The following is a 12,593-nucleotide window of genomic DNA, read 5'->3' as shown; positions in this document are numbered from 1 at the left end:
TCATTGTAGAAAAATTATTTTTGATCTGTGTGGAGATTTGTGCGTGTCTACTGAGATCTGTGTACACGTATTCAGATCCACGTGTGTACTGCAATCTATGTGTTAGCATCACTTAGCAGCTAGGTCCAGATATTTCCCAGAGGAGTTGGTAAAGAGGGAAAAAGCTTTGAATTCATCAGGTGAAAACAAATTCAACTCCAGTTGAATGCTAATGTTATTCCATAAACAGTATGCTCAGTGTGTAAAGATAAAAGTATTTGCCACTGTAACTACATTTAACATGTAACATTTTTATTTACATCGCTGCCCATAAGTGGCTGAAAGATCGAGTTCATAGACATAACCAGTGTCAAACTGCAGCCCGAGCACTCCAAACTCAGAAACAGGGCTGCACACAGAGGTCAAGAAAGCAGCTTTTTATGTGGGCAGCTCTATTCCTTGGATTGAGCTACAAAAAAAAAAAAAAAAAAACGCTGAAATTACAGACACTAGTTCTGTGATTTTACAGACATGACCTTCAAGGGCACTTCAGGGGATTGCTACCATGGTTTGTTTGTTTTTTTTTTCCTTAAAATTATTATTTTACATGTTTTTAAACAGGCTGCCTTCTTGGCATTATAGCCACTACTCTCAAACATTAATTTCAGGAAACATACTGTTGTCCCACTTACTGTTGATAAAAGATTAAACTGTTTAAATGGGCTTAAAGGTAATTGAAAGGTCTTTAGTCTCCCATTTTTTTGTGTGTCTGTGTTTTATCTTCTTCTTTTAGGGCGTTTCTATATTTATTTTGACATAAGGAAACATTTGTAGTTAAGCAAGTCACATAATACCAAACAGAGAGGCTAAGAAGCAAAATGGAGTAAAATTTATTGTTAAGTTCATCTTCTGCCCGAGGCTGAATAAATCTGAAAGTGAAGTGAGCAGCCAATTAATATTAGACATCAGAGTGGTATCAGTTTTCTTTACAAGTGAGCGAATATTGTCATTTTCCTAAATGTCTATGTTTTGTATTTTAATTTCTGTCAGACGGGTAAAGTGGACCCTCAGCACCCTCGAATATCGGGCCACAGAGGCAACGTGTTAGATATCAAATGGAATCCCTTCAACGACTGCTGCATCGCCTCCTGCTCTGAGGACGCCACGGTTTGTACAGCAAAACAGGCACAAAGCACTTTTTCACTGCGGTTTACTGACGTGTCCATGTTGTCTTCATGGGATATGAGCATGTTACAGCAGGGAGATCATTTTATAGCCTTCAGAAAAGAGCTAGAAGTCATTCCTCTCATTCCTAAGCTCTGACCTGGCAGATGCTCAGAGCAAATCCCTGTAGACAGAGAGTGAAAAAATAAAGTTAAGAAGTTTCAGGCATTTTTTTTTTTTTTTATTGTGTCTTCCTCTGTTGGCTGTTCTTCATAGATTGAAATATATGGTTTGGTATGTGTCTTTGTTAATTTGGTTCTCTCTGTGTGTGTGTGTGTGTGTGTGTGTGTGTGTGTGTGTGTGTGTGTGTGTGTGTGTGTGTGTGTGTGTGTGTGTGTGTGTGTGTGTGTGTGTGTATATTCAGATCCATGTGTGTAATCACATTTACAAATGTGTAAATAAATCTGCAGCGTGCGTAGATATTAATGGTTGAAAAGGATTAAAGTTTTGCTTGAATCACTCAAAATACACACAAGTCGTCAGTTACAAGTCACCCAGCTTTTCAACCGGCTCTCTTTTCACACCAGACTTTGGCTACACTTCTGCAGATTGATCTGTAACCGAGGGTTCATTGACCCTGAGCTCAGGCTCAGAGGCTCAGGACGTACCACCAGGTGGCGTATTACTCAGATTTCCAGGGCCACATTATTCTGATGGTAGTGGTGGCTGTGCCAATTCAAGGCTGGCTCAGATGGACAGATCACACTGGATTCACCACATGCTTACTGTCAGTACCTGTTTCTGTTTGTTTAGTAGCTGTCATCATTAGTTCTTATTGGGGATGTGTAAAAAAATAAATTGCAATCTTAAGTGGAATAGCTGTGATTACTAAACTTATGGTTCACCAGCAAACTGATATCAGCTGGCAGAGAGGAGCTAGCTGAAGCAGTTAGCTAAAAACTGACCGTATATGAGTGGGTGGAGGATTTGATCTCTAACTAGAAGCCAGAGTGGTGGCCTGAAACATGACCTCACTGCAGGATATTGAAGATCCGTCAAAGTCGCTTTGCGCCTGAACACCTCTGGCACAGCATACAGCTGCAACAGCACAAATGGCATTAATTATAATAATAATAGTAAAATAAACGTGCAGCCTACCTGGAACTACAGTGAGAAATTAGCTTCTAGTAATTCCCTCTAACTACCTAGTTACCAGACTTTAATGCACATTCAGAGTGCAGACTAGGATATGACTGATGTAAGAATGGTCAGTATAGTCACTTTATTACACTAAAGAAATTGTGAAACGTGAATAAGCAGAATAGCTGCGTATGAATGCCTCTGTCTCCAAAGTCCAGTCAAAGTAAATAAAGAGGGATGTGTCTCTGCAGCAGTCTGTCAGTATTGACTGGAGATATTTACTTATGTAAAATTATTAATAATACACTCAGATAATACTCCATTACAAGTAAGAGTCTGGGATTTCAAAAACTACTCATGTTTTATCAGCAAGTTTCAAACTGAACTTTATTAGTACTTTAACCATTTCCGGAGCAAATGCCATCTTCAAACCAAGCAGCTACCACTATGCAAACATCAGTGCCATCAGACATTGTCATGATCTGTGGTCTTTCATGGTGAAAAACAAGTTTTGCCAACCCACCACAACTCCAAAAGGAGGTCAGTGTGATCTTGTGGATACAGTTAAGTCTCATGGAAACCTTCACTATATTGCACATTACCTCTAAGTCCTGATGTAAACAGGGGTGTCAATGTCTTTAGTTCATGGGCCGCATACAGTCCAATTGAATTTATAATGGGCTAAATCAGTAAAAACCACTGCATAATAGACATAAATTGTTTTCAAATTGATCCAATTGTTCTGGTCCAAGGTTGTTGATGCACTGATAAAGCTGATCTTTAACTGTAGCTGGAAAAGTTACATTTCATAAATTCAATTCAGTTTTAATTATATAACGCCAAATTATATAATGCCTCAAGGCGCTTAAACCTAACCTGCATTGCTTCCCTCCCCTCTGCACCAAAAAAGAAAGATTTCCACTCCTAATAATTTGTTGAAAGGTCTTTACAAGATCCACAGAGGTCAGGGGGTTCAACAAAATTCAAATTTTGAACTATATTTGTTATCAACTATATGTTGTGCTTTCTGTTGTCAGCTAGATCATCTGCACATCTCTGGATTGCAATTAAAACTTTTTTTTCTCGAGCAGCTCTAACTGTGAACACTTATTATTATAGTCCACAGTCTGTGTCACCTGAGACCTCAGCCCCACCCTTCAAACGGTTGTCCCCAACGTTTCACTCTTGTGAAACAAAGTGCTGTAGATCCAATGAGATTACAGAGGGAGGAGCTACAGCCTGGCTCTGGAGGAATCATTTTAACAGGCAGATGAGTTTTTCTGACTGTGTAAGCTGGAGGCAAGGTGAGCTGCAAACATGTCTAACAGGACAGAAGACAACTCTGGAGGTAACAAATTAAGATTTTTGTTTTAATTAAAAACAGACACGTAAGTGCTGTCACACCTTCACCACGTTGTACAATTTCTAAAGTCACAACCTAATTACTCTTTTATGACCTTCCCAGGAAGTGTTACTACAAACAGCGCAGTAACTGAGAATAGGGCAGGTGAGTACTTCATACTGTCATACACTATATTGCCATAAGTATTCACTCACCCATCAAAATCATTGAACTCAGGTTTTCCAAGCACTTCCATGTGATAGAAACACGTGGAAGGTGTATAAAGCACCTAGGCATGCAGGCTGCTTCTACAAACAGGAGGCCACCTGTGCAGCAAGTCCAGTCATGAAATTTCCTCACTACTAAATATTCCACAGTCAATTGTTAGTGATATTATAACAAAGTGGAAGTGGTTGGGAATGACAGCAACCCACCTGCCTGCATTGTGCCAAGCGTAAAGTTTGGTGGAGGGGGGATTATGGTGTGGGATGTTTTTCAGGAGTTGGGCTCAGCGCCTTAGTATTCTGATATCTATCTATCACGGCTATATTGTGTAATATCCAATATTCATTCACTACTGCAATATTCATTTACCAAGTGCAATACTCACCATCTTCATTATTATATGTATACACTTGTTTTGTTTTTTACAACGCATATTTATACATTCTCTTATTTTCTGTATTTTTAATACATTTTATTTTTTGTATATTTTATACATACTGTTTTATTTTCTGTATATTTTTTAGATTATATTAGATTATTATATTTTTGTTTTTAGAAAGTTTGACTTTCTATTGCATGGCACTGAACAAGAGTGGCCCTCCAATCTCATTGTACATCCTGTATAATGACAACAAAGGCATTCTATTCTATTCTATTCCATTTACTCACCCATCCAAATTCAATTCAGGTGTTCCAATCACTTCCATGGCCACAGGTGTCTCAAACCAAGCACCTAGGCATGCAGACTGCTTCTACCAATGTTTGTGAAAGAATCTCAGGAGCTCAGTGAATTCCAGCGTGGTACCGTGATAGGATGCCACCTGTGCAACAAGTCCAGTCGTGAAATTTCCTCACTACTAAATTGTCATGTACGGCTATGGCAGGCAAGGCAAAGGACCCCAAATGCAGGACTCAGGAGGCAAGAGTAAAATTCAAAATCCAATTCAAAAAAACAAAGCTGGATGGGTGCCAGCAGCAGAGATGCAATCTAAACTGAAAACTTGACTTGAGCATAAACAAGAACAGGCATGAAAGCACACAGAAAGAGGAACAATGGTAACAATGATGCAACAACAAGCAAAGGAAACTCAGGACTTAAACACATGTGGGCAGATACAGGACTGTCAAAAAGAAAAAAGAAAAAGAAACGGAAACAACAAGACAGAGACAGGGACATGTACTTGACATACAACACTGGGAAAAAACAAAACAACAACCACAACAACACATGAGACCAGGAACATGACCAAAGGACAGGACAGACACTGGAGTACCACACAGGGAGCAAGGAATAAATATAAATAGCCATAACTAACAAAAACAAAACATTAAAAAAAAAAACTATGAATCTAAATAAGCAAAGTAAGAAACACAATGAAACAGAACCATAAAGGTGGAAACACAAAACGCAGGGCACAAGGCCAGGGATCATGTGGTATTTAACAAAAAGGAACTGGTTGAAACTCAGCTGACTGCATTGTGCCAAGTGCAAAGTTTAGTAAAGTTTGGTGGAGGGGGGATTATAGTGTGGGGTTGTTTTTCAGGAGTTGGGCTCGGCCCCTTAGTTCCAGTGAAAGGAACTCTTAATGCTTCAACATGCCAAGACATTTTGGACTATTTCATGCTCCCAAAGTTGTGGGAACAGTTTGGGGATGGCCCCTTCCTGTTCCAACATAACTGCGCACCAGGACCATAAAGACATGGATGAGTGAGTCTGGTGTGGAAGAACCTGACAGAGTCGTGTCCTCAACCCAATAGAACACCTTTGGGATGAATTTGGGATGAAGGCCTTCTCGTCCAACATCAGTGTCTGACGTCACAGAATGGTCAGAAATTCCCATAAAAACTCCTAAACCTTGTGGAAAACCTTGCCAGAAGAGTTGAAGCTGTTATAGCTGCAAAGGGTCCGACATCATATTAAACCCCATGGATTAAGAATTCATCTGTGTGTGAAGGCATACAGGAGAATATTTTTGGCAATGTATATGTATATAAATGTGTATATATATAAATATAAATATAATATTTATAAATAGTGTATATAAATACTAAAAGCTTGTTTTTAAACATGCAATAGAGAATATTTGCTCTTACCAAAGTAAAGTGAAACAAACTGTAAAGTTGTAAAATGATAAAAGTCATATTTTATTGTTGGCAAAACCAAAATTACAATCAGGTGAAACAGGGTGAGATTAATCACCAACTTAAACGCCCTTAATTTTGGCTTTCATGTAGAGAGCTGTTATAGAAACTAAAAAATAAAGTATACTTGCATAAAGGTTATTGAGGCTGTACTTTGCTGTGCTGCTTGGCTTGCCTTTCTCAGTATTTTGTTCTCCTAATATTTGCATGTGTGTGGAGAGCAGAGCTCAAAGTACAGCCTCTAACCCAGGTTCAGGTGACTCAGAAACACGCAATTGAAACAGAAACAGAAACTGAACTAAATGACCTTCATGGATATAAAAAAACAGGTCATTGAGGACCTCTCTACCTTTCTGTCAAATATACATGTAGGATGGAAAATAGAGCCGCCCCTCTGTTCTTTTAGCAGCCGTTCCCATTTTCCTCCTCTGATCACCCAGCGAGTGACAGCTGGGACTCTAAACTGATGGAACAACGACTGCTTGACCCCCATACTAGCAGTAAGTGTAGCTGTACTGCCTAACAAAACTTTGAAAACCTGAATTCTTCCATATGGAAGATTTCAGGTTTTCAAAGTTTTGCTATATTGTATATATAATATAATTTTTCTTTTAATCATTTTTACCTTCAGGCTGAAATGCTGATGGGGTATTGTTGTCACCCTAGCAGGCAGCCTGGACACCCAACTATGTGAACAAGATAACTTGAGAACGAGGCAGTGTGGGATTATCAAATTGTGCATCTCCTAAAAATCTTGGTTGAGTTTGAATCTCAGTGGCATTAACCTCAAGGTCAAGTTTACTGAAAATCTTGTGAACGCAGTAGCTCAAAAAGGAGACATTTCAGCCCTGCCATAGGTGCTGGAATTTGGCAGCTTGATACAATTCATGTTTTTTTTTTTTTTGCAGGTTTCTCAGTGTCTCAGTATAATATGTAGCTATACCAGTGCCGCTAGGAATTTTATATTTATTTATTTATTACATTGCTAAGCATTTGTGGTTTCTGCGATAAATAAAATCTGGGTTTTTAAGCAATTGTGAAGGTTACTTAGTTTTGCCAATGACAAATTATGACAGGGGGTCTGTAACTCACCCAGCAGGGTCACCGGACATACAGTGGGTACGAAAAGTATTCAGACCCCTTTATATTTTTCACTCTTTGTTTCATTGCAGCCATTAGTTAAAATCAAAAAAGTTCATTTTATTTCTCATTAATGTACACTCAGCACCCCATTGTGACAGAAAAACATAGAAATGTAGAAATTTTTGCAAATTTATTAAAAAAGAAAAACTGAAATATCACATGGTCATAAATATTCAGACCCTTTGCTGCGACACTCATATTTAACTCACATGCTGTCCATTTCTTCTGATCCTCCTTGAGATGATTCTACTCCTTCACTGGAGTCCAGCTGTGTTTAATTAAACTGATTGGACTTGATTAGGAAAGGCACACATCTGTCTATATAAGACCTCACAGCTCACAGTGCATGTCAGAGCAAATGAGAATCATGAGGTTGAAGGAACTGCCAAAGGAGCTCAGAGACAGAATTGTGGCAAGGCACAGAGCTGACCAAGGTTACAACAGAATTTCTGCAGCACTCAAGGTTCCTAAGAGCACAGTGGCCTCCATAATCCTTAAATGGAAGAAGTTTGGGATGACCAGAACTCTTCCTAGGCCTGGCCGTCCAGCCAAACTGAGCAATCGTGGGAGAAGAGCCTTGGCGAGAGAGGTAAAGAAGAACCCAAAGATCACTGTGGCTGAGCTCCAGAGATGCAGTAGGGAGATGGGAGAAAGTTCCACAAAGTCAACTATCACTGCAGCCCTCCACCAGTCGAGGCTTTATGACAGAGTGGCCCGACGGAAGCTTTTCCTCAGTGCAAGACACATGAAAAAACACATGAAGGACTCCCAGACTATGAGAAATAAGATTCTCTGGTCTGATGAGATGAAAACTTAACTTTTTGGCGTTAATTCTAAGCGGTATGTGTGGAGAAAACCAGGCACTGCTATCACCTGCTCAATACAATCCCAACAGTGAAACATGGTGGTGGCAGCATCATGCTATGGGGCTGTTTTTCAGCCGCAGGGACGGGATGACTGGTTGCAATTGAAGGAAAGATGAATGCGGCCAAGTACAGAGATATCCTGGAAGAAAACTTCTTCCAGAGTGCTCAGGACCTCAGACTGGGCCGAAGGTTCACCTTCCAACAAGACAATGACCCTAAGCACACAGCAAAAATAACAAAAGAGTGACTTCAGAACAACTCTGTGACCATTCTTGACCGGCCCAGCCAGAGCCCTGACCTAAACCCAATTGAGCATCTCTGGAGAGACCTGAAAATTGCTGTCCACCAACGTTGACCATCCAGCCTGATGGAACTGGAGAGGATCTGCAAGGAAGAATGGCAGAGGATCCCCAAATCCAGGTGTGAAAAACTTGTTGCATCATTCCCAAGAAGACTCATGGCTGTACTAGCTCAAAAGGGTGCTTCTACACAATGAGCAAAGGGTCTGAATACTTATGATGATGTGATATTTCAGTTTTTCTTTTTTAATAAATTTGCATAAATTTCGACATTTGGTTTTTTTCTGTCAAGATGGGGTGCTGAGTGTACATTAATGAGAATTAAAATGAAGTTTTTTGATTTTAGCAAATGGCTGCAATGAAAGAGAGTTAAAATTTACAGTGGGTACTTTCTGTACCCACTGTAAAGCTTTCTTTAGCCCCAGTAAAATAACAGTCCTCATTTCCTTATGGGGTTGGACAGACAGTCAAAAATATAGTTAAAATTTTGAACACCTGGCCAAAGATATGAAAGAAACAATAACACAAAAATCAGTGTTTGGTCATTTAAAGTCCACAAAGCCCTGTGGTGTCAGTCATTGCACATAGGCTGATCATATGCATCACCTCCCATGTGCATCCCATTGAGATCTACTGAGACCAGGTATTAATGTGTTTTAGACCTTTTACTTCCAGGTGATTCGTGCCACCTAAAGATTTTACTGCCAGGAGGCTGAGGGGTAGCACTGGTGGCTGGCAGTATTTTTTGGTGGTGTTATGATTAGATCTGATTATTATTCTGAAATTATTGCACTGTTTTTATATTATCAATGTGATTTTTGATAATATGCACAGAGAACCAAACAGAGACTGACGCCTCCACTGAAAGGTAAACTTACTTCCACTTTTTGTAGCTATTAGCTGGAAATTCTCACTTTATTCTGGCACCAAACAGAATTCACTTCTCATTTTTTATTTTAAAATCAGCATCTTGGAGGAGTACAAGATGGGCAACAAACGACGAGGCCGTGCACTCATCTTTAACCAGGAGCGCTTCTTCTGGCGGCTGGACCTAAATGAGAGGCGTGGAACCAATGCTGATCGTGACAACTTGGAGAAAAGGTACAACTTCCCAGCGATCTGCTGAAAGGGAGAGCACTGCATTTGGCATCATTCTGTGCTCAAGAATGCTTCCTTAGCAGATTTAGATCTTTACTGTTGTAATATTGAGGAAGAATTTCCACTGCTTTTTCATATTTTTAAATTAATAGAGGACTTGGTGAGTGTGTCTCTTTTGAATGGTGATGACCCCGTTCACAATCCCTCACTACAGAGCATTATTGTGGCCTGGTAGTGGCTGATTTCACAGTGGTGTAAATTGTACCTGCTGCATCAAAACCTAAAGAGGTGGTTGTGGATTTCAGGAAGAGTCCTGTGAACGTCTCTCTCATGGTAATAAAAGATGAGGCTGTTGAGTAAGTGCACCAGTATAAATGCTGTGGCATTATAATTTATAGGACTTTGCAAAAGATAATCCTGGCTGATCCGAGCCACCCTTTGTGTTAGGAGTTCAAGTTACTTCCAAAATAAAAAATAGACACAAAATAATCTGTTCTGGCTGCAGTTCTCTTTCAAATAACTCACTATGTTTTTTTAATGTTGGACTTTTATTCTGGATTTTGGTGTGTTATATGTTATATTGTTCATTTATAACTGCCTGATAGTTGTGTGATTTCTGCTGACTGTACAACAAATTTTGCCTCAGGGACAACAAAGGTCATTTTCATCCTTGATCTGCTAAACTAATCAACTAATTTTCACTTTCTGTTTAGACTGAAGAACCTAAACTTTGAAGTGAGCTCTTATGATAACTGCAAGCAGGAGGAAGTCCTGGATAAAATTGCAGAAGGTACGCACATAGTTGGTCTCAAATGACTAGTGTACATTCAGAATGTGTGCATGAAATCATCACTTGATTTCTTCCATAATTCGTTGCTCTCCTGCAAAGAGAACCGTATCAAATCCAGTTTAACAAGTACTTGATGTCCCACCAGCTGCAGAGGAAGACCACTCAGATGCTGACTGCTTTTTGCTCGCCTTCCTGAGTCACGGGGAGGATGACCATGTTTACTGCCATGATGGCAAAATCAGTATCCGGGAAATCACATCCATGTTCAAAGGAAACAAGTGTGAGAGCCTTGTTGGAAAGCCAAAGATCTTTATAATACAGGTACACGCTAGCAAAAAAACCAAAACCCAGTCAAGTCCATCTCATGTCAGCAGTCAGTGTTAAAATTCAAGAGTGGTGATAAATATGAGTATAAATATAAACATGGTTGCACATGAGTAAGAATCATTGATGCAGAGGTTGTTTGCGATGCACCAAGCCTCCAGATGTTCTATCTCTAGCCTGTTCTGCGTCTCCTCATTGCTGGAAATTAGTCCCACTTCTGCTGTGACATCTGCAAAATTGATAGTGTGGATGTCTGGGAATGTGGTTGAGCAGTCATAAGGTAGCAGAGCCTACAGCAGGGAGCTCAAAACACAGCTCTGAGGGGAGCGAGTGTTGACGACGATGGGGAGGAAGTGATGTCTTGGAATCTAACATTTTTTTCTTCTGTTTTTTAGAAAGTTGATTTGCTTTGCTTGGAAAACCAATGTTCATCTCCCATCTCCAGGCATGTCGCGGAAACCAGTATGATGAAGCAGTTGCAGTGACCCCCGCTTCATTCCCAGATACTGAAACAAAGGTGGATGTAGATGCCTGCGCCATGCGCACCCTCCCTGCAGGGGCTGACTTTATCATGTGCTATTCTGTGGCTGAAGGTGAGGCTTCTGGGATTTGCATGAAGCTTTTGCATTTTATTTAGACTGAAAGCAAATATAGCAAACAGACCGGGGCTCATTTGTCAAAAAAAAAAAAAAAAAAGAGCAAGAAGTGGATCAAATTTTTTGAATGGATTCTTTTTAAAAAAAAAACTAAATCAGTGAGCCTTTAAAAATTCTGGTGTAAAGCATTTAGCATATCATAACCCTCTGAAAATCTCAAATCATCCTGTTTGTGTTTCCCTCCATGTTAACTTACCTGTCATTTTTTTTTTTTTAGGTTACTACTCCTTCCGGGAGACTAAAAACGGCTCCTGGTATATCCAGGATCTGTGTGAGATGATCCAAAAGTATGGTGAAACCCTTGAATTCACAGAGTTGCTCACGCTGGTCAACAGTAGAGTGTCGAAGAGGAACATTCCAGTGCCCTGTCCACCAAAACTGATCGGGAAGAAGCAAATGCCTTGTTTTGCTTCAATGCTCACCAAGAAACTTTACTTCCGACCAAAAAAGGACCAATGTCACACCTCAGTCTTGAAATGAGCTGGTTTATATTTTGCCACACATCTAATAGAATAACAGGAATAACCTTTATTCACATGAAGTGTACGTGTATGCTGTTTTTACTTAATGGTTAAAACTGTGACATAAAACAACAAGATCTTATCAGCTGAGTTTATAGGAAAAATTGACCTCAAAATCACTTATATGTAATTCAGGCCTGTAGTGCTATTTATCCATCTTGATTGCTTTGCTGTTAGGTAACGACTGTAGAAATGTTTGTCCTATTTGAATTTAATAGAAGTAAATGAGATGTAAAACTCAGCACAGTTTTTCCACAAATTATGACCCGCGTACTGAAAAGATTCCATGTAGGAACTGGTTTCTCTTTCACCGTTTGCAGAAGTAAGTGTGCATTAACCTGTGGCAGCATGACGAGATGGAAAAGTTAAAGACGTCCCAGTTGGCTGAGCTGTAGTGACAGGTGGACACATGTTTCTTTGGCTGCTGGATGTAGTTCCATAGAAAGAAAATGTTTCCTAAATGTAATTTGTTATTTTGGTCCTTTAAGTGTCACAACTGACATTTAGTTCCATTAAAGAGGAAGCAGACATTTCTACAGCTGATCTTTTAGAAACTGGGAACTATCACTAAAATAATGATGTACATTTGATTTTGGAGTGGACTGTCCCTTTAACTTTCTGGGTAAAGCTGAGATGTTTATTTTGTTAAAAGGCAACAAATTTGTCAAAAGAGGCAACATTAAAGCTACTGTCATTTATGGTGTTATGGTGTTGGATTCTGTGTTGTTCAGTGTCCCTGTTATATTTATCCAGTACCTGTGGATCAGCACTCAAACACAGCAGTTTTTCTTTTAAAGACATTTTTTGGTCTTTAACGGATGGTTCTTGCAATGGAGAGAGAGAGGAAAGCAGGAGGAGAGATGGGGAAGACACATGGTAAATAGTGACAGGACAGGACTCAAAC

General features: G+C 39.7%; 1 protein-coding gene across 1 annotated transcript; it reads left to right on the top strand.

Moving 5' to 3' along the window:
• The first annotated feature begins 3,522 nt into the window (after window positions 1-3,522).
• On the top strand, window positions 3,523-12,392 carry LOC115779794 (caspase-6-like). Its single transcript, XM_030728654.1, has 8 exons — window positions 3,523-3,631; window positions 3,749-3,790; window positions 9,135-9,168; window positions 9,267-9,401; window positions 10,112-10,188; window positions 10,334-10,509; window positions 10,958-11,105; window positions 11,386-12,392. Exons 1-8 carry the CDS (start codon window positions 3,601-3,603, stop codon window positions 11,646-11,648), a joined length of 906 nt encoding a protein of 301 aa, XP_030584514.1. The 5' UTR covers window positions 3,523-3,600; the 3' UTR covers window positions 11,649-12,392.
• Window positions 12,393-12,593: the final 201 nt, after the last annotated feature.

Source organism: Archocentrus centrarchus, chromosome 1, assembly GCF_007364275.1.
Source record: "Archocentrus centrarchus isolate MPI-CPG fArcCen1 chromosome 1, fArcCen1, whole genome shotgun sequence".
Classification (NCBI taxonomy): Eukaryota; Metazoa; Chordata; class Actinopteri; order Cichliformes; family Cichlidae; genus Archocentrus; species Archocentrus centrarchus.
Note: the sequence above shows the minus strand (reverse complement) of the source record. Positions and strands in the feature narration are given on the sequence as shown.

Coding starts and splice junctions, on each gene's coding strand:
- LOC115779794 (XM_030728654.1), top strand. CDS start 3,601: ATGTCTAACAGGACAGAAGACAACTCTGGAG. Junction 9,169..9,266: donor ACTGACGCCTCCACTGAAAG/GTAAACTTACTT, acceptor TTTTAAAATCAG/CATCTTGGAGGAGTACAAGA. Junction 9,402..10,111: donor CGTGACAACTTGGAGAAAAG/GTACAACTTCCC, acceptor CTTTCTGTTTAG/ACTGAAGAACCTAAACTTTG.